This window comes from Oncorhynchus kisutch, linkage group LG18 (assembly GCF_002021735.2).
Source record: "Oncorhynchus kisutch isolate 150728-3 linkage group LG18, Okis_V2, whole genome shotgun sequence".
In the NCBI taxonomy this organism is placed as follows: domain Eukaryota; kingdom Metazoa; phylum Chordata; class Actinopteri; order Salmoniformes; family Salmonidae; genus Oncorhynchus; species Oncorhynchus kisutch.
This window is the reverse complement of record NC_034191.2, coordinates 63,002,016-63,020,362: the sequence shown is the minus strand read 5'-3', so window position 1 is coordinate 63,020,362 and position 18,347 is coordinate 63,002,016. Positions and strand designations below refer to the sequence as shown.

At 46.3% G+C, this 18,347-nt stretch overlaps 1 protein-coding gene across 5 annotated transcripts in view; it reads right to left on the bottom strand.

The window, feature by feature from the left end:
- Positions 1 to 18,347, bottom strand: part of ntng1a (netrin g1a) — a 229,723-nt gene that overhangs the window by 154,880 nt on the left and 56,496 nt on the right. For all 5 annotated transcript variants that reach the window (XM_031796454.1, XM_031796457.1, XM_031796456.1 and 2 more), the window contains exon 3: positions 16,584 to 17,227. In XM_031796454.1, coding sequence (XP_031652314.1) covers positions 16,584 to 17,227 — 644 coding nt within the window. The remainder of the gene's footprint in view (positions 1 to 16,583; positions 17,228 to 18,347) is intronic.

Below are 18,347 nucleotides of genomic sequence, written 5' to 3'. Positions count from 1 at the left end.
GCTTCAATTTTTCCACATTATTTCCCTCCCTCATGATGCCATCTATTTTGTGAAGTGCACCAGTCCCTCCTGCAGCAAAGCAGCCCCACAACATGATGTTGCCACACCCGTGCTTCACGGTTGGGATGGTATTATTTGGCTTGCAGCCTCCCCCTTTTTCCTCCAAACATAATGATGGTCACTATGGCCAAACAGTTCAATTTTTTTTCATCACACCAGAGGAAATTTCTCCAAAAAGTATGATCTTAGTCCCCATGTGCAGTTGCAAATCTTAGTCTGGCTTTTTTATGGCAGTTTTGGAGAAGTGGCTTCTTCCTTGCTGAGTGGCCTTTCAGGTTATGTCGATATAGGACTCGTTTTACTGTGGATATTGATACCTTTGTACCTGTTTCCTCCAGCATCTTCACAAGGTCCTTTGCTGTTGTTGTGGGATTGATTTGCACTTTCACTTTCAACAATGTACATTCATCTCTAGGAGACTTGCGTACTATTGTTTGTACAGATGAATGTGGTACCTTCAGGCATTTGGAAATTGCTCCCAAGGATGAACCAGACTTGTGGAGGTCTACAATTTTTTTTCTGAGGTCTTGGCTGATTTCTTTTGATTTTCCCATGGTGTCAAGCAAAGAGGCACTGAGTTTGAAGGTAGGCCTTGAAATACATCCACAGCTACACCTCCAATTGACTCAAATTATGTCAATTAGCCTATCTGAAGCTTCTAAAGCCATTACATAATTTTCTGGAATTTTCCAAGCTGTTTAAAGGCACAGTCAACTTAGTGGATGTAAACTTCTGACCCACTGGAATTGTGATACAGTGAATTATAAGTGAAATTTTCTGTCTGTAAATTTTTTGGGGAAAAATGTCTAGTAACCGACTTGCCTAAACTATAGTTTGTTAACAAGAAATTTGTGGAGTGGTTGAAAAACAAGTTTTAATGACTCCAACCTAAGTGTATGTAAACTTCCGACTTCAACTGTAGCTGCTAGATAGACCTTAACAGTGGAGAAAGTCTTCCTTCTGTCCAAAAGGTCCTGCAGAAAGCATTGGATACAGAGCCTTGGTAAGGAATTGTGTTTTTGGTCACACCACTTCTCAAAAACACAGTTGATATATGCCACCACAGTAGTATTGGCTGTTCGGATCAAGATGTGACACTTCTGAAGAGAGGGTAGAAAGTATTTCAGTGAAAGAACCACTCTCAGCAATTCGAGGTAATTTATATGGGCAATGCAGAGTTGTGGGGTCCACACTCAGTTTATAGCATTTCCCTCGTGCACTGCGCCCCAGCCCGTGAGTGACACGTCCATTGTTACTACTTTCCTCATTGCCTCTACCCATTGGGCAGTGCCAAGAACGAAGATCGAGGGACTCTTCCAGTGACAAGACATGCGGAGGTCACCTTTATCTGATGATTGAGGTGACGCCGTGTACACAGATGTTGTGCAAACGCCCAGCGCTGGAAGCCTCGCATACTCAGTGCTCTGTGTCATTGGCATGACATCTGGATGTTGCAAAGGGCAGTGTTGACACACTGGCACCTGGGGACAGTGCTTGGTGGCGATTCCCTCCATCTTCCTTGTGAGTGAAAATGCGTGACTGCACAAAGGGAAGGGTTTTAGGTGCACAGATGTGTGTGTGTGTGTGTGGGGGGGGTCTATGCTCCACCCGAAAGGTGGCAGGTCAGAAAATGGGATGAACTGTCGGCTGCCACTCCCTGCTGCAGGGGACGTACCCCTACGTCGGGCACCCCTTCTTCCCAGCAGAGGAATCAAATGGGCGGGACCTAGATGCGTCTGCTTGGTTACCCGAACAGTGAAGTCGATGCCGCTGCGTCGCTGGAGGCTTCCCGCGGATAGCCCTAGTGCCAGTGAAATGCCCTTTCCCTACCACGAAGCCTTGGCTCATGGAGAGGTAGGCTGGGTAGCCACGATTTCTGGGTCTACGGGGCAGGCGGAAGTTCAAGGCTTCACCCTACTTCTTTCAAAGCTTGCACTTCTGCCGCGTGGCGGCGAAAGCTGGCTCAAACAGTTCCTTCAGCCCGACAGAAGCATCAAGGCGCTCTCCCGTACCAGTGGAAGGCTCATGGCACAGCATTGAGGCTGGAGGCTTGGAGGTTGAGGTCTTTGACGACGCAGATCACATCCCAAAGGTCTAGGTTAGGCTAGTCGATCGATAGGAGATTATGCATCTCTAGCATCATATCATCCTGGTAAGACAGTAGTAGGGACGTAATGTTCAACGTACAGCAGACACATGGACCTTTCGGTAGATAGACAGATAGGCACTGGGTTTGAATTGGTTGGTCAGTGACGGCTTGACCACCGGTGGATTTCTGAGGCCCAGCTCCTCCATGTCCTTGCCATTCATACTGGCAAAAAGTCTGTTTTGTCTCAATTGCGTTTGTCTTCCGCCATGCAAGCTGGGATAGCTTGGAAAAGTTGCTTGCATGGGACGGTGCAAGAGGGGAGTTTCCTCCAATCGTAGCAGTCCCTCTCTGCGTTGCCGCCGCCTGCTGGTTCAGCCCACTCAATACGTAGTCTGGTCGCTGCCTGTTTGCAGAAATCAATGAGTAAATATCTGTCATCTACCATCGATGCCTTACTAGGGGGCGGAAGAGGGCCTAGCGGTTACGGCTTGTGCTGGAGGAGGTCGGTCATAATCTCGCCATCGTCTTCGTCGATGACGAGGTTCCCTTCCCCCTCCTCCGGGACCAAGCTCTGGAAAAGTGGGTGAAGGTCCTCGGGATAGCGAAACTATTGTGTCTGCCCATGAGGAATGAGTCTACTAGGCAGTCTCCCAGCTCAAGTAACCTTTCTGGTCACACACCAAAAAGAGTCAAAAATGCAATTTCCTATGTAAGACATTCAATATCACACTCACTTACAGCACATGGCTAGGCTACATGGCCAGGCTACACAGCCTGGCTATATGTACCACTAGATCAATAGAGTGAGCTACAGAGTACCCTGCTTTCTGTTTCCTGGAATCCACTATTAAACTGGTTTAAATGCTTTTAAGCACACCAATGAGAATCACTACAGGTGCCATACTTCACAGTACAGTTTAAAGTCTAAATAATGAGGCACCCACTTCAATATCCAATAGCAGCCGTTATGCTCCAGTTCCACTGCTCTGCGTACTTCTCTGTGATCCGTCATGCAATTAAGCATTTGTTTCCCCTTTAACCATAGTTAAGTTAAGTTGTAGAGCGTAATTAAACCATGGAGTGTAAAACAGCTGTTCAGTCAAAACCCCAGCAACTCTTCAACTATTTTTACTGCATAAAGGCACAGGGAAAACATTGTGTAGCTCTGTAACTCTGCTAACAGACTAATATGATTTTGTGTTTATGTCGTTGTATGCCTCTCCGGAGACATCATACATCAAACACTAATTAGAACCAGTGTGGTGACCCGACACGTTCCGATGCTTCTACCTCTGATCTACCTTCCATCAGCTAATAAACAGCTGAGCCAGTTGCTGCTCTCCAAATTAAAGTAGTGTGTTAGCTAGAGAGCTGAGAGGAACTTTGTTAATTAAGGAAGCTGACAGCTGTAGAACACTAAAGATCATTACATGTGGACTCAGCCCAATATCAGCCTGAAAACGTCACCCTGGCACGTTTTTGCAAAAAGGTTAACTGTCACAGTAGATTTTCTCAGTGCATTGCAGTCAATGGGAAAAGATGAGTGTCACAGGGTTGACGTTTTTCTCAATGCATTGCAGTCAATGGGAAAAGATGAGTGTCACAGGGCTGAAATTTTTGTCAATTCATTGCAGTTAATGGGAAAAGATGAGTGTCACAGGGTTGATGTTCATGTCAACACATAGCAGTCAATGGGAAAAGAAACACGTTAACCAATTTAATGTTATGTCAATAAATTGTAGTCAATGGGAAAAGATTAGTGTCACGGGATTAATGCATTAGTGAATACAATGCATTTAATGGGGGAAGATTAGTGTCACAATATGGATGCATAGAGAATAGCATCACAAACATGACACCCTCCTTACTCCCACCTCCATTCTATCACCCTCCAATCCTCTCGCTCCCATCTCTCTCTCCACTTTATTTAACTAGGCAAGTCAATTGAGAACAAATTCTCATTTACAATGACGGCCTACCCCAGCCGAACCCGGCCGACACAGGGCCAATTGTGCGCCGCCCTATGGGACTCCGAATCACGGCCGGATGTGATACAGAATGGATTCAAACCAGGGACTGTAGTGACGCCTCTTGCACTGAGATGCAGTGCCTTAGGCCACGGCGCCACTCGGGAGCCCACTTTCCCACCTCCACAGACAGGATATTGACACATAGATACGCATCAAGGATATTTGGCGCATAAATGAATACCTTGCATTCAAGTCAAATGTTGGTGATAGAGCTGCAATGGATAAATTGTTGAAAGACTCAGACAGACAGACATATCCACTCACAGACCAACAGACAGGGAGACAGACAGACAGGCAGGCAGGCAGGTAGACAGACAAACTTTAAACTGAACCCTAAACCTAACCTAACTCTAGCTTCATGTCCACATCTTGGTTTAAACCTAACCCTAGCCATAAGCATAACCCTAACACTAACTTCTTGTTCACATCCCGGCCCCACCCTAACTCCAAGAGCTGGGCCAAGATGAGGGCTAGGGTTAGGGTTATGGCTAGGTTTAGGGTTAGGGTTACACCGGGTTCTGGACATGAAGCTAGGGTTAGGGTTAAGGTTGAGCCGGAAGTTTATATGAAGCTAGGATTAGGGTTAGGGCCTAGACATAACCCATTCATCCAATTAACAATTGGGACCCGTTTCAGAAAACTAGGCCTATGTCGCGGGTCACCACTTCACACGAGAGCCATTTGAAAGTAATCTTATTATTTTTTATCAAAATGCGTTTTTTGGGGGCAGAAATGCCTTCTGGAATATGTGAACTTTCATGTGCCTTTATAACAAACTGTATGCCATCTGTAAATACAAATAAAATTGTTAAATTACGAGCCTAGTCGGTTATGCCACAGAAAAAGTCAGCAACCTTCCCTCTAGCCATGATTGACTGAGAGAATGAATGGGCCTGACATGCCGAGAGATATGTTCGGATTGGTCTGCCATATAGCACGCTTCTGTCTATTTGTAAGTAATCCTGTCAAATACGGCTTTAAAAAAATATATTGCTTAGTGGAACTGCATAAGTGTTGCTCTCCACTTTCTGGAGGACCGGGTTTTGAAATCAGTGGAATTAGAGTACGATAGCTAAGGAGATGGAGAAAACACCTGTCTCCGGATTACATCTTCAAACTAAGGGCAACCATGCATGGCATCCGTGACAGGGAGAAGCGTCCAACCATGATGTAAGATAGTCTAGCTAGCTACATTTTCAGATATTACACGTTTCTAATTTTGACAGAAAGTTGTTTTCATTTCAAGTTAAAGTGTACAATTAGATACCTACCTACCTGCCTGGACTATAGTTAATGTGCATTTGAGTGACATCAACAGACGCTCCTGATGAACGCAAGCCTACATCCGACTATGTGAAATTAACATTCACAGTGAAAACTTAACCATGCCCTCACATAACCATGACTGCAATTGAGCTGTACGATGTACGACCAGTAGGTCATACATTTAATTTCCTGCGATTACAGGAAATGGCTTAATTGGGGGTCATATGGGCAGTTTGTAAGTGATAAAAAGGTTTAATCTTCCCAAATTTTGTTATCAATCTTCCCTGGGACCAACTCTGTCTGAAACTGTGAGGAGTAATATCGTAACCGAAGTTGTTACCATGACAAAGACCAAAGCCGGCGGAAGTGCCATTGACGATGGTGGTGTCTCTCTATGACAGGTTAAGGGTCTTTTAAACTAACAAAAAGAGTTCTAAAAGCAGTAGTTCCAACAACAAAAAACAGTGTTTTGTCCAAATACTGGTGGAGTCAACTAATACAAGAATGGACGACTGGCCAGAAAGGTCCAGGACCTGAAGAACAAGTTGCAGCTCAATGAGTTTAAACAGGAGAATGGCAAGAGAGAGGACATAAAATCTAATCAAAATGTATTTGTCACATGAGCCGAATACAGCAGGTGTAGACCTTACAGTGAAATGTTTACTTACAAGCCCTTAACCAACAATGCAGTTAAGAAAAATACCTAAAAAGAAAAAAAAGTAACAAATAATTCAAGAGCAGCAGTAAAATATCAATAGTGAGGCTATATACAGGGGGTACTGGTACAGAGTCAATGTGCTGGGGCACCGGTTAGTCGAGGTAATGGAGGTAATACATGTAGGTAGAGTTATTAAATGGACTATGCATATATAATAACAGAGTAGCAGCAGCGTAAAATAGGGGATAGAAGCTGTTTAGAAGCCTCTTGGACCTAGACTTGGCGCTCCGGTACCGCTTGCAAATAAATTCATTAAAAATCCTACAATGTGATTTTCTGGATTTTTTTTCTCATTTTGTCTGTCATAGTTGAAGTGTACCTATGATGAAAATTACAGGACACTCTCACATTTTTAAGTGAGAGAACTTGCACAATTGGTGGCTGACTAAATACTTTTTTGCCCCACTTTACATCTGGCCCTTCTTTGGACACTGTGTTAACAAACCTCCAAACGAGCTTCAATGCCATACAACATCTCTTCCGTGGCCTCCAACTGCTTTTAAATGCTAGTAAAACTAAATGCATGCTCTTCAACCGATTGCTGCCCTCACCCGCCCGCCCGACTAGCATCACTACTCTGGATGGTTCTGACTTAGGATATGTGGACAACTACAAATACTTCGGTGTCTGGTTAGACTGTAAACTCTCCTTCCAGACTCACATTAAGCATCTCCAATCCAAAATTAAATATAGAATTGGCTTCCTATTTCGCAACAAAGCCTGCTTCACTCATGCTGCCAAACATACCCTTGTAAAACTGACTATCCTACCGATCCTTGACCTCGGCGATGTCATTTTCAAAATATCCTCCAACACTCTACTCAGCAAACTGGATGTAGTCTATCACAGTGCCATCCGTTTTGTCACCAAAGCCCCCATATACTACCCACCACTGCGACCTGTATGCTCTTGTTGGCTGGCCCTCACTAAATATTTGTCACCAAACCCACTGGCTCCAGATCATCTACAAGTCTTTGCTAGGTAAAGCACCGCTTTATCTCAGCTCACTGGTCATCATAGCAGCACCCACCCATAGCACACGCTCCAGCAGGTATTTTTCACTGGTCATCCCCAAAGACAACACTTCCTTTGGCCGCCTTTAGTTCCAGTTCTTTGCTGCCAATAACTGGAACGAATTGCAAATATCACTGAAGCTGGAGTCTTAAATCTCCCTCTCTAACTTTGAGCATCAGCTGTCAGAGCAGCTTATCAATCATTGTACCTGTACACAGCCAATCTGTAAATAGCACACCCAATTACCTCACACCAATATTGTTATTTATTCTCTTGCTATTTTGCACCCCAGTATCTCTACATGCACACCATCATCTGCACACCTATCACTCCAGTGTTAATGCTAAATTGTAATTATTTTGCCTCTATGGTCTATGTATTGCCTTACCTCCCTACTCTTCTACATTTGCACACACTGTACATAGATTTTTCTATTATATTATTGACTGTAAGTTTGTTTATGTGTAACTCTGTGTTGTTGTTTTTGTCGCACTGCTTTGCTTTATCTTGGCCAGATCGCAGTTGTAAATGAGAACTTGTTCTCAACTGGCCTACCTGGTTAAATAAAGGTGAAATAAATTATATCTGTCACGCCTTGGTCTTGGTATTTTGTGTTTTCTTTGGTTGTTTGTTCGGGCCAGGGTGTGACATGGGTTTATTGTTTGTCTTGTTGGGGTTTTTGTAGGCATTGGGATTGTGGTTGATTAGGGGTGTGTCTAGTGTAGGCTTGGCTGCCTGAGGCGGTTCTCGATCAGAGTCAGGTGATTCTCGTATTTAGGTAGCCTGAGTTTCACTTTGTCTTTCGTGGGTGATTGTTCCTGTCTCTGTGTAGTTTCACCAGATAGGCTGTAATTAGGTTTCACGTTCCGTTTGTAGTTTTTTGTATTTAATAGTTATTTCATGTATCGTCATTATTTTCATAAAAAATCATGATTAACCACCACGCTGCATTTCGGTCCGACTCTCTTTCGACAAACGAAGAACGCCGTTACAGAATCACCCACCACACTCGGACCGAGCAGCGTGTTAACAGGCAGCAGCGAAGGGAGGACGTTATGGACAGCAGAGGCTTGGAGTATACGACGTGGGAAGAAATAGACAGGTGGGCGGCCGACCCAGAGAGAGTGCCTGAGCCCGCCTGGGATTCGCTAGAGCAGTGCGAAGAGGGCTATAGGTGAATGGAGTTGGAGAAACAGACACGGCGGCGCAGAGCGAAACCCGAAAGTCACCCCAAAAAATGTATTGGGGGGGGGGCTCAGAGGGAGAGTGGCTGAGTCAGGAGATAGACCTGAGCCAACTCTCCTTGTTTATCGTGAGGAGCCAAGGAGGAGACCAGAACCAGAGCCGGTGTTAGAGGTGAGCGAAGCAGAGACTGTGAAGGAGTTAATGGGGAAAGTGGAGTGGAGAGTAATGAGGGAGTTGTTAGCTTGGTGCTATAGATACCATATTCGTCCGACGGATCGTGTCGGGGATTTGATGGCACCTGAGTTAACGCTCCATACTCGTCCTGAGGTGCGTGTTAGTCGGCTGGTGAAGTTGGTGCCAGCCTCACGCACCAGGTCTCCTGTGCACATCCTTAGCCTTGCACGTCCTGTGCCAACACTACTCTCAAAATCTCCAGTACGCCTTCACGGTCTAGCCCATCCTGTGCCACCTCCACACTCCAGTCCTCCGGTGGCAGCTCCCCGCACCAGGCTTCCTGTGCGTGTCCTCGCTCCAGTATCACCAGTGCCAGCACCACGCATCAGGCCTACAGTGCGCCTCGCCTCTCCTGCGCTGCTGGAGTCTCCCGCCTGTTTAGCGCAGCCAGAGCCTTTCTCCTCTCCTGCGCTGCTGGAGTCTCCCGCCTGTTTAGCGCAGCCAGAGCCTTTCTCCTCTCCTGTGCTGCCGGAGCCTCCCGCCTGTTTAGCGCTTTCGGAGTCTCCCGCCTGTTCAGCGCAGCCAGAGTTTTCCTCCTCTCCTGCGCTGTCGTAGTCTCCTGCCTGTTCAGCGCTTCCAGAGCCTTCCTCCTCTACAGCGCTGCCGGAGCCTCCTGCCTGCATGAAGCAGCCTGAGCTGCCAGTCTGCAGGGAACTGTCAGTATGCATGAAGCAGCCAGAGCTGTCAGTCTGCAAGGAGCTGTCAGTCTGCAAGGAGCTGTCAGTCTGCAAGGAGCTGCCAATCTGCAGGGTGCTGTCAGCCTGCATGGAGCAGCCAGAGCTCTCAGTCTGCAAAGAGCTGTCAGTCTGCATGAAGCAGCCAGAGCTGTCAGTCTGCAAAGAGCTGTCAGTCTGCAAGGAGCTGTCAGTCTGCAAGGAGCTGCCAGTCTGCAGGGTGCTGTCAGCCTGCATGGAGCAGTCAGAGCTGTCAGTCTGCATGAAGCAGCCAGAGCTGTCAGTCTGCAAAGAGCTGCCAGTCTGCAAGGAGCTGTCAGCCTGCATGGAGCAGTCAGAGCTGTCAGTCTGCAAAGAGCTGCCAGTCTGCAGGGAGCTGTCAGTCTGCAGGGTGCTGTCAGCCTGCATGGAGCAGTCAGAGCTGTCAGTCTGCATGAAGCAGCCAGAGCTGCCAGTCTGCAAAGAGCTGCCAGTCTGCAAGGAGCTGTCAGCCTGCATGGAGCAGTCAGAGCTGTCAGTCTGCAAAGAGCTGCCAGTCTGCAGGGAGCTGTCAGTCTGCAGGGTGCTGTCAGCCTGCATGGAGCAGTCAGAGCTGTCAGTCTGCATGAAGCAGCCAGAGCTGCCAGTCTGCAAAGAGCTGCCAGTCTGCAAGGAGCTGTCAGCCTGCATGGAGCAGTCAGAGCTGTCAGTCTGCATAGAGCAGCTAGATCCGCCAGTCAGCCATGATCTTCTAGATCCGCCAGTCAACCAGATTCTTCCAGATCAGCCTGTCAACCAGAATCTTCCAGATCTGCTAGTCAACCAGAATCTTCCAGATCTGCTAGTCAACCTGAATCTTCCAGATCCGCCAGCCAGCCAGGATCTACCGGAGCCTACTACCTACCTGAGCTTCATCTCAGTACTGGGCTTCCTCTCAGTACTGGGCTTCCTCTCAGTACTGGGCTTCCTCTCAGTACTGGGCTTCCCCTCAGTTCCGGGCTTCCCCTCAGTTCCGGGCTGCCCCTCAGTTCCGGGCTGCCCCTCAGTCCCGAGCTGCTCCTCAGTCCCGAGCTGCCCCTCAGTCCCGAGCTGCCCCTCAGTCCCGAGCTGCCCCTCAGTCCCGAGCTGCCTCAGTCCCGAGCTGCCCCTCAGTCCCGAGCTGCCACTCAGTCCCGAGCTGCCCCTCAGTCCCGAGCTGTCCCTCAGTCCCGAGATGCCCCTCAGTCACGAGCTGCTCCTCAGTTCTGTGGGGTTCTGGGTGAGGACTATTAGGCCATGGTCGGCGGTGAGGGTGGATTATCCCAGGACGCGAAGGGGAGGAACTATGACATTTATGAAGTGGGGTCCACGTCCCGAGCCGGAGCCGCCACCATGGACAGACGCCCACCCGGACCCTCCCTATGGTTTTGAGGTGCGTCCGGGAGTCCGCACCTTGGGGGGGGGGTTCTGTCACGCCTTGGTCTTGATATTTTGTGTTTTCTTTGGTTGTTTGTTCGGGCCAGGGTGTGACATGGGGTTATTGTTTGTCTTGTTGGGTTTTTTGTAGGCATTGGGATTGTGGTTGATTAGGGGTGTGTCTAGTGTAGGCTTGGCTGCCTGAGGCGGTTCTCTATCAGAGTCAGGTGATTCTCGTTGTCTCGGATTGGGAACCGTATTTAGGTAGCCTGAGTTTCACTTTGTCTTTCGTGGGTGATTGTTCCTGTCTCTGTGTAGTTTCACCAGATAGGCTGTAATTAGGTTTCACGTTCCGTTTGTTGTTTTTTGTATTTAATAGTTATTTCATGTATCGTCATTATTTTCATTCAAAATCATGATTAACCACCACGCTGCATTTCGGTCCGACTCTCTTTCGACAAACGAAGAACGCCGTTACAATATCAAAATCTTGGAGAAACTGAAGATGGACCACAGGAAGATTGAGGTGGAGCGCACCCACAAATGGAAAACCCACCACCGGCCCAAGTTACAGGCCTAGGCCAGTACTGGTCAAGTTCCTGTCTCAACATCACCCGTCTCAAAGTCAATAGTGAAGAGGCGACTCCGGGATGCTGCGACTCCGGGATTTCCTCTGTCCAGTGTCTGTGTTCTTTTGCCCATCTTAATCTTTTCTTTTTATTGGCCAGTCTGAGATTTTTTTTGCAACTCTGCCTAGAAGGCCAGCATCCTGGAGTCGCCTCTTCATTGTTGATGTTGAGACTGGTTGAGACTTTGCGGGTACTATTTAATGAAGCTGCCAGTTGAGGACTTGTGAGGCGTCTGTTTCTCATTCTAGACACTAATGTACGCGCTGTTCTGTTAATGGAGTAGTACAAAGCATTGTACAAGATCTTCAGTTTCTTGGTAATTTCTCAGATGGGACAGCCTTCATTTCTCAGAACAAGAATAGACTGATGAGCCATTTTGAGCCTGTAATCAAACCCACAAATGCTGATGCTCCATATATTTAACTAATCAAAGAAGGCCAGTTGTATTGCTTCTTTAACCAGCACAACTGTTTTCAGCTGTGCTACTATAATTGTGAAAGGGTTTTCTAACGATGAATTAGCCTTTTAAAATTATAAACTTGGATTAGCTAACACAACGTGCCATTGGAACACAAAAGTGACGGTTGCTGATAATGGGCCTCTGTACGCCTACGTAGATATCCCATTTTTTAAAAATCAGATGTCTCCAACTAGAACTTCCTGACTGATGTCTTGAGATATTGCTTCAATATATCCACATCATTTTCTTTCCTCAAGATGCCATCTATTTTGTGAAGTGCATCAGCCCCTCCTGCAGCAAAGCAACCCCCACTACATGATGCTGCCACCCCCGTGCTTCAGGGTTGGGATGGTGTTCTTCAGCTTACAAGCCTCCCCCTTTTTCCTCCAAACATAATGATGGTCATTATGGCTAAACAGTTCTATTTTTGTTTCATCAGACAAGAGGACATTTCTCCAAAAAGTACGATCTTTGTCCCCATGTGCAGTTGCAAACCTTAGTCTGGCTTTTTTATGTCGGTTTGGAGCAGTGAATTCTTCCTTTCAGGTATGTCGATATAGGACTCGTTTTACTGTGGATACAGATACTTTTGTACATGTTTCCTCCAGCATCTTCACAAGGTCCTTTGCTGTTATTCTGGGATTGATTTGCCCTTTTCGCACCAAAGTACGTTCATCTCTATGAGACAGAACGCGTCTCCTTCCTGAGCGGTATGACGGCTGCGTGGTCCCATGGTGTTTAGACTTGCGTACTATTGTTTGTACAGATGAACATGGTACCTTCAGGCGGTTGGAAATTGCTTGTAGACTTGTGGAGGTCTACATTCTTTTCCTGAGGTCTTGGCTGATTTCTTTTGATTATCCAAGCAAAGAGGCACTGCGTTTGAAGGTAGGCCTTGAAATACATCCACAGGTACACCTCCAATTGACTCAAATTATGTCAATTAGCCTATCAGAAGCTTCTAAAGCCATGACATAATTTTCTGGAATTTTTCAAGCTGTTTAAAGGCACAGTCAACTTAGTGGACGTAAACTTCTGACCCACTGGAATTATGATACAGTGAATTATAAGTGAAATAATCTGTCTGTGAACAATTGTTGGAAAAATGTCCTAACCCGACTTGCCAAAACAAAAAATTTGTGGAGTGGAAAAACTAGTTTTAATGACTCCAACCTAAGTGTATGTAAACTTCCGACTTCAACTGTATATAAATAAGGTATTTCTGTTTTTTATTTTTAATAAAAGTGCAAAAAAAATTAAAAACCTGTTATCGCTTTGCCATTATGGTGTATTGTGTCTAGATTGCTGAGGATTTCTAAAAATGTAATCCATTTTAGAATAAGGCTGTAACATAAAACAAACTGTGGAAAAAGTCAAGGGGTCTGAATACTTTCCGAAGGCACAATTCATTTGATGATACAGCAGTAACAATACAAGGATATAACATCTATAGAAGAGACAGACAGGTGTGCCTGTATATATTCAGAGTCATATCCTTGTAATGCCTAGAGATATTACTGTATGTGTATTGTAAAGTCATTCCGCTGCGGCACTTCTTGTTTTATTAGAAACATTAATGTGCTGGAAATTCCAAATTGTTTGGATAGTCATATGGAATCATGTAGTAACCAAAGGAGTGTTTAACAAATCAAAATATATTTTTGATTTTAGATTCTTCAAAGTAGCTACCCTTTGCCTTAATGACAGCTTTGCACACTATTGGCACAATAGTATATTTTGATTTATTTTGATTTGTTTGACACTTACTTCATGATGCCATATGTGTTATTTCATTTCATTCATGTCTTCACTATTATTCTACAGTGTAGAAAATAGTCAAAAAGAAAGAAGAACTTGAATGAGTCGGTGTGTCCAAACTTCTGCCTGGTACTGTATGTGTGACTGCTAGATGGAAACACACACTACATGTCAATGTTTTTAAATGTATGTAAATTGCCTTTTGTCTGTAATGTATTTTTCGTTATGTGTCGGACCCCAGTAAGACTAGCTGTCGCCGTTGGTGTCGGCTAAATCAAATCAAATCTGCCTGTCTGTCTGTCTTTTGGCCTGTCTGTGGGCGAGACGAGGGAGAGAGAGATGAGGTGGGGAAGGCCGGGAAAGAAGGAGGGAGACAGAATAGAGGGGAAGGAGAGGGAAAAAAGTGGAGAGTGAGGGGGGAGGGAGAGGGTGAAGGACGGATGGGGAGAGAGGGGAGGGAGAGAGAGGAGGGAGAGGAAGGGGAGGGATGGAAAGAAGGAGTGAGGGAGAGGGAAAGGGAAAGAGGAGAGGGAGAGGGGTGAAGGATGGGAGGGGGAGAGGGAGGAGGGAGGGGAGAGAGAGAGTCGACTGACAGATAGGTGGAAGAGAGGAGGGAGAGAGAGAGAAGTGGGAGGCAGGGAAACAAGGAGGGAGAGAGAATGGAGAGGGAGGGAGGGGGAGAGAGAGAGAGAAGGGGGGAGTAAGGGAAGGGGAGACAGAGAGGGAGGGAGACGGTGAAGAAGGGATGGGGGAGAGAGAGGAGGGAGAGAGAGATAAGAGGAAGTGGAGGGAGGGAAAGCAGGAGGGAGAGAGAATTGAGGGAGGAGGAGGGAGAGAGAGGAGAGAGAGGAGAGAGACGGGAAGAGGGTGAGAGGGTGGAGGGAGCGAAAGAAGGGGAGGGGGAAAGGAGAGAATTAGGGGGGATAAAGAGGAGGTAGACAGTGAGAAAGACAGAGACAGACAGTCAATTGGTTGACGTGTTTCTTTTCCCATTGACTACTATGTATTGACATAAAAGTCAAACCTTTGACACTCATCTTTTCCATTGATTGCAATGTATTGAGATAAACATCGACCCGGTGACACTCATCTTTTCCATTGACTGCAATGTATTGAGATAAACATCGACCCGGTGACACTCATCTTTTCCATTGACTGCAATGTATTGAGATAAACATCGACCCGGTGACACTCATCTTTTCCCATTGAACCCAATGTATTGAGATAAACATCAACCCGGTGACACTCATCTTTTCCATTGACTGCAATGTATTGAGATAAACATCGACCCGGTGGTATTGAGAAAAACATCAACCCTGTGACACCCATCTTTTCCCTTTGACTGCAATGTATTGAGAAAAACATCAACCCTGTGACACTCATCTTTTTTCATTGACTGCAATGTATTGATTAAAACGTGCAGCCTGTGACACTCATCTTTTCCTATTTACTTCAATATATTGAGAAAAAAACTCTATTTCTGCTCCTGAACAAGGCAGTTAACCCACTGTTCCTAAGCCATCATTGTAAATAAGAATTCGTTCTTAACTGACTTGCCAGGTTAAAAAAGTAAGTCATGCAACATCTCAAGCTAGAGAAAATGTGCTATTTCATTATTGGATCTGCAAATACATGTTATGATATCTGGCGCCCTTTCCTTTCCGAGCCATGGACCGAGCTAATTTCACAGCGCCATAAAATAACCTAAACTAGAATTTGTGTCACTATCTTTACTCTTCTTTCCTTTCTGTTTGATTGTATCTTTGTTTTTCGTGATTTGATTATATTGCTCCAGTTCTATGTCATACCTCATTACGTCTGGTATTGGGGTGGGGCTCTGTTGGAGCATGGGGGGTTGTGGTGGGTTTGATGTGTTAGGGGATCAGTGTGGGTTCTGCCCTCTACTTGTTTGTCTGTATTGTCTCTCATAAAAAATACCAAATCCAAAAAACGTTCTAAAAAATAAAATAAATAAATTAAATCCTGGACTTCCTGACGGGCCTCCCCTGGGTGGTGAGGGTAGGCAACAACACATCCGCCACGCTGACCCTCAACAGAGGGGCCCTCGGGGTTGTGTGCTTAGTCACCTCCTGTACTCCCTGTTCCCCTAAGACTGTATACCCGCGCATGACTCCAACACCATCATTACATTTGACGGTGATAGGCCTGATCACCGACAACGATGAGACAGCCTACAAGGAGGTGGTCAGAGACCTGTTAGTGTGGTGCCAGGACAACAACCTCTCCCTCAATGTCAGCAAGACGAATCGACGGTTCTGTAGTGGAGCGGGTTGAGAGGAATTATCATGGTCCACACACACCAGCACATGAAGAGAACATGACAATGCCTCTTCCCCCTCAGGAGGCTGAAAAGATGAATGGGCCCTCAGCTGCACCATTGAGAGCATCTTGACTGGCTGCATCACCGCTTGGTATGGCAACTGCTTGGCATTCAACTGCAAGGCGCTACAGAGAGTTGTGTGCACGGCCCAGTACATCACTGCGGCCGAGCGACATTCCATCCAGGACCTCTATACCAGGCGGTGTCAGAGGAAGGCCCAAAATATATTCAAAGACTCCAGCCACCCAAGTCATAGACTGTTCTCTCTGCTATCGTACAGCAAGTGGTAGCTATGCATCAAGTCTGGAACCAACAGAACCCTAAACAGCTTCTACCACCAAGCCATAAGACTACTGAATAGTTAGTTCAACAATAGCTACCCGGTCTATCTGCATCGACCCTTTTTACACTAACTCTTTTGACTCATCGCATACGCTGCTGTTACTGTCTATTATATATCCTGTTACCTAGTCACTTTACCCCTACCTATATGTACAGTACATATCTACCTCAATTACCTTCATTTGTATCGAAATGAATCCTGCTGTATCCCATCCTTCTGTCCAGAACCACACATTGCATTAATATGCACTCATTCAAGTGCAGGAAATATAGCTTGGCAATAGTGACTTGATACTAATATGCACTGTAGCCACATACCAAACACATAACATAACAAATAGCATGTGAACCCAGTCAGCCTCTGCTGCGACGGAAAACAAAGTAGTAAAAATGTATTGTGAGAGCTTACCTTCCCTGGACCTTGATGTCAGAGATGGCGTAGAAGTATCTGGACAGGTTGTTCTCGTCTACCATGGTGGCCCCTGTGGCTGGTCGGAGGAGCCGGACCCTCAGGTCTGTAATGGTGAAGAAGTCTCTCAGGTTCTTGGTGGTGTCTAACTGACCGTAGAGGGACGCCATGTTGTGGAGCCGTGGTCCGGCGAACAGTGCAAAGCGGTCCTTGATCTCGAAGCGCACCGTCTTGTCATACTTCCACACGTAGCCCCTGGAGTATTCCTCGGTGCAGATGATGTCTAGGAGAGTGTGCTGGGTCAGGTCCTGGACAGTCTTGGCATCCATGGTGAAAGCGTCCAGACAGTCTGTGGCGTAGAACTGGTAGGGTTGCCAGGTCTTACCGTAGTCCAGAGACTTCTCCAGAACCATCTGTTCCGGGCGGCCTGACTCGAAGGTGACCACGATGTCGTCGGTCAGCTCGATGGTTTTGCTCCAGGACAGTGTGATGTTGACCAGGAGGGCCTTGGGGTACTTCTTCCAGGAACTGGACTGCCAGAAGGTTGTGGGGTTGCGGCCCTCGAAATCGAACATGAGCTCCGGTGGGTGGGCCAGGTCCTCGTTTTCGGCATCACATTCATTGTTACACATGTACGGGTTCTCCTGAAAGAGAGGGGAAAATAAAGACAGAGAAAGAACGACATTAAGGAATTAAAATGGTAAACAATAACACAGGTACCCAAAGCTTATTTTTACGAGCCTTGAGTTCTATGTGTAGCCATACAGCACAGAGCCCTAGTACGACCATGACTCTGCATAATTTGAATAGTATTGATGTGATGTTGGGTCCAGGGCTCCAGCTGTGGTACTAAATTAATCTAAATGAGGGGCTAGCCTATTAGCAAACACCCGGAGACACATTCATGTTTTATGGGGCCGTTTCAAAGAAGTCACCCCTCCACCACGGACAACACCCCTCTTCTCATAGCCAGACTGCAAGAACCAAAGGGGCTCCTGCGTGGTGCAGCGGTCTAAGGCACTGCATCGCAGTGCTGGAGGTGTCATTATGGACCCTGGGTCAATTCCAGGCTTAACACAACCAGCTGTGATTGGGAGTCCCATAGGGCAGCACACAATTGGCCCAGTGTCGTCTGGGTTACGGTTTGGCTGGAGTAGGCTGTCATTGTAAATAAGAATTTGTTCTTAACTGACTTGCCTGGTTAAATATCATTTAAAAAACCTGTCAGGATCTTGCATTTGTATCTCATATCATCTTCCCTGTATCATTTATGGCTAAGCACTATCACCCACAACATTATAAACACCAGTAGATATAGAAGTCCCGAGGGGTGGAGAGAGAATAACAAGGAATACCTTGTGCCTAATGTCCTCGTGAGTAGCAGGTATAACATGAAGGTCAATCTAACAAGAGGAGAAAAGCCCGCCATCTTTCCACAATCATTTTTGTTGCATGAAGCCTGGCTCAATCTGAATTTAATGGCTGGGAAACTCAAGAGGTGTGCCTTTTGTCAATTCTGTCTTTGAAGGATGAAAAATATACCATCCAACCTCCAGTTCAAAGTCAAGGGTATCAAGCCAGAGAGAGGGAGAGCAAAGGAAGGCAGAGAGCCCTCTCTCTTTCCCTCTCTTGCTCTTTTGAAAAAAGGCAGACAGGCAGGTGAGCAGGCAACGCCTCAGATTCATCAAGACCCTTTCCTCTAGAAAACAGCCTCCTCAAAACATTGGTACGGTTTTCCACAAATCGTTACACCGCCATGTTCTT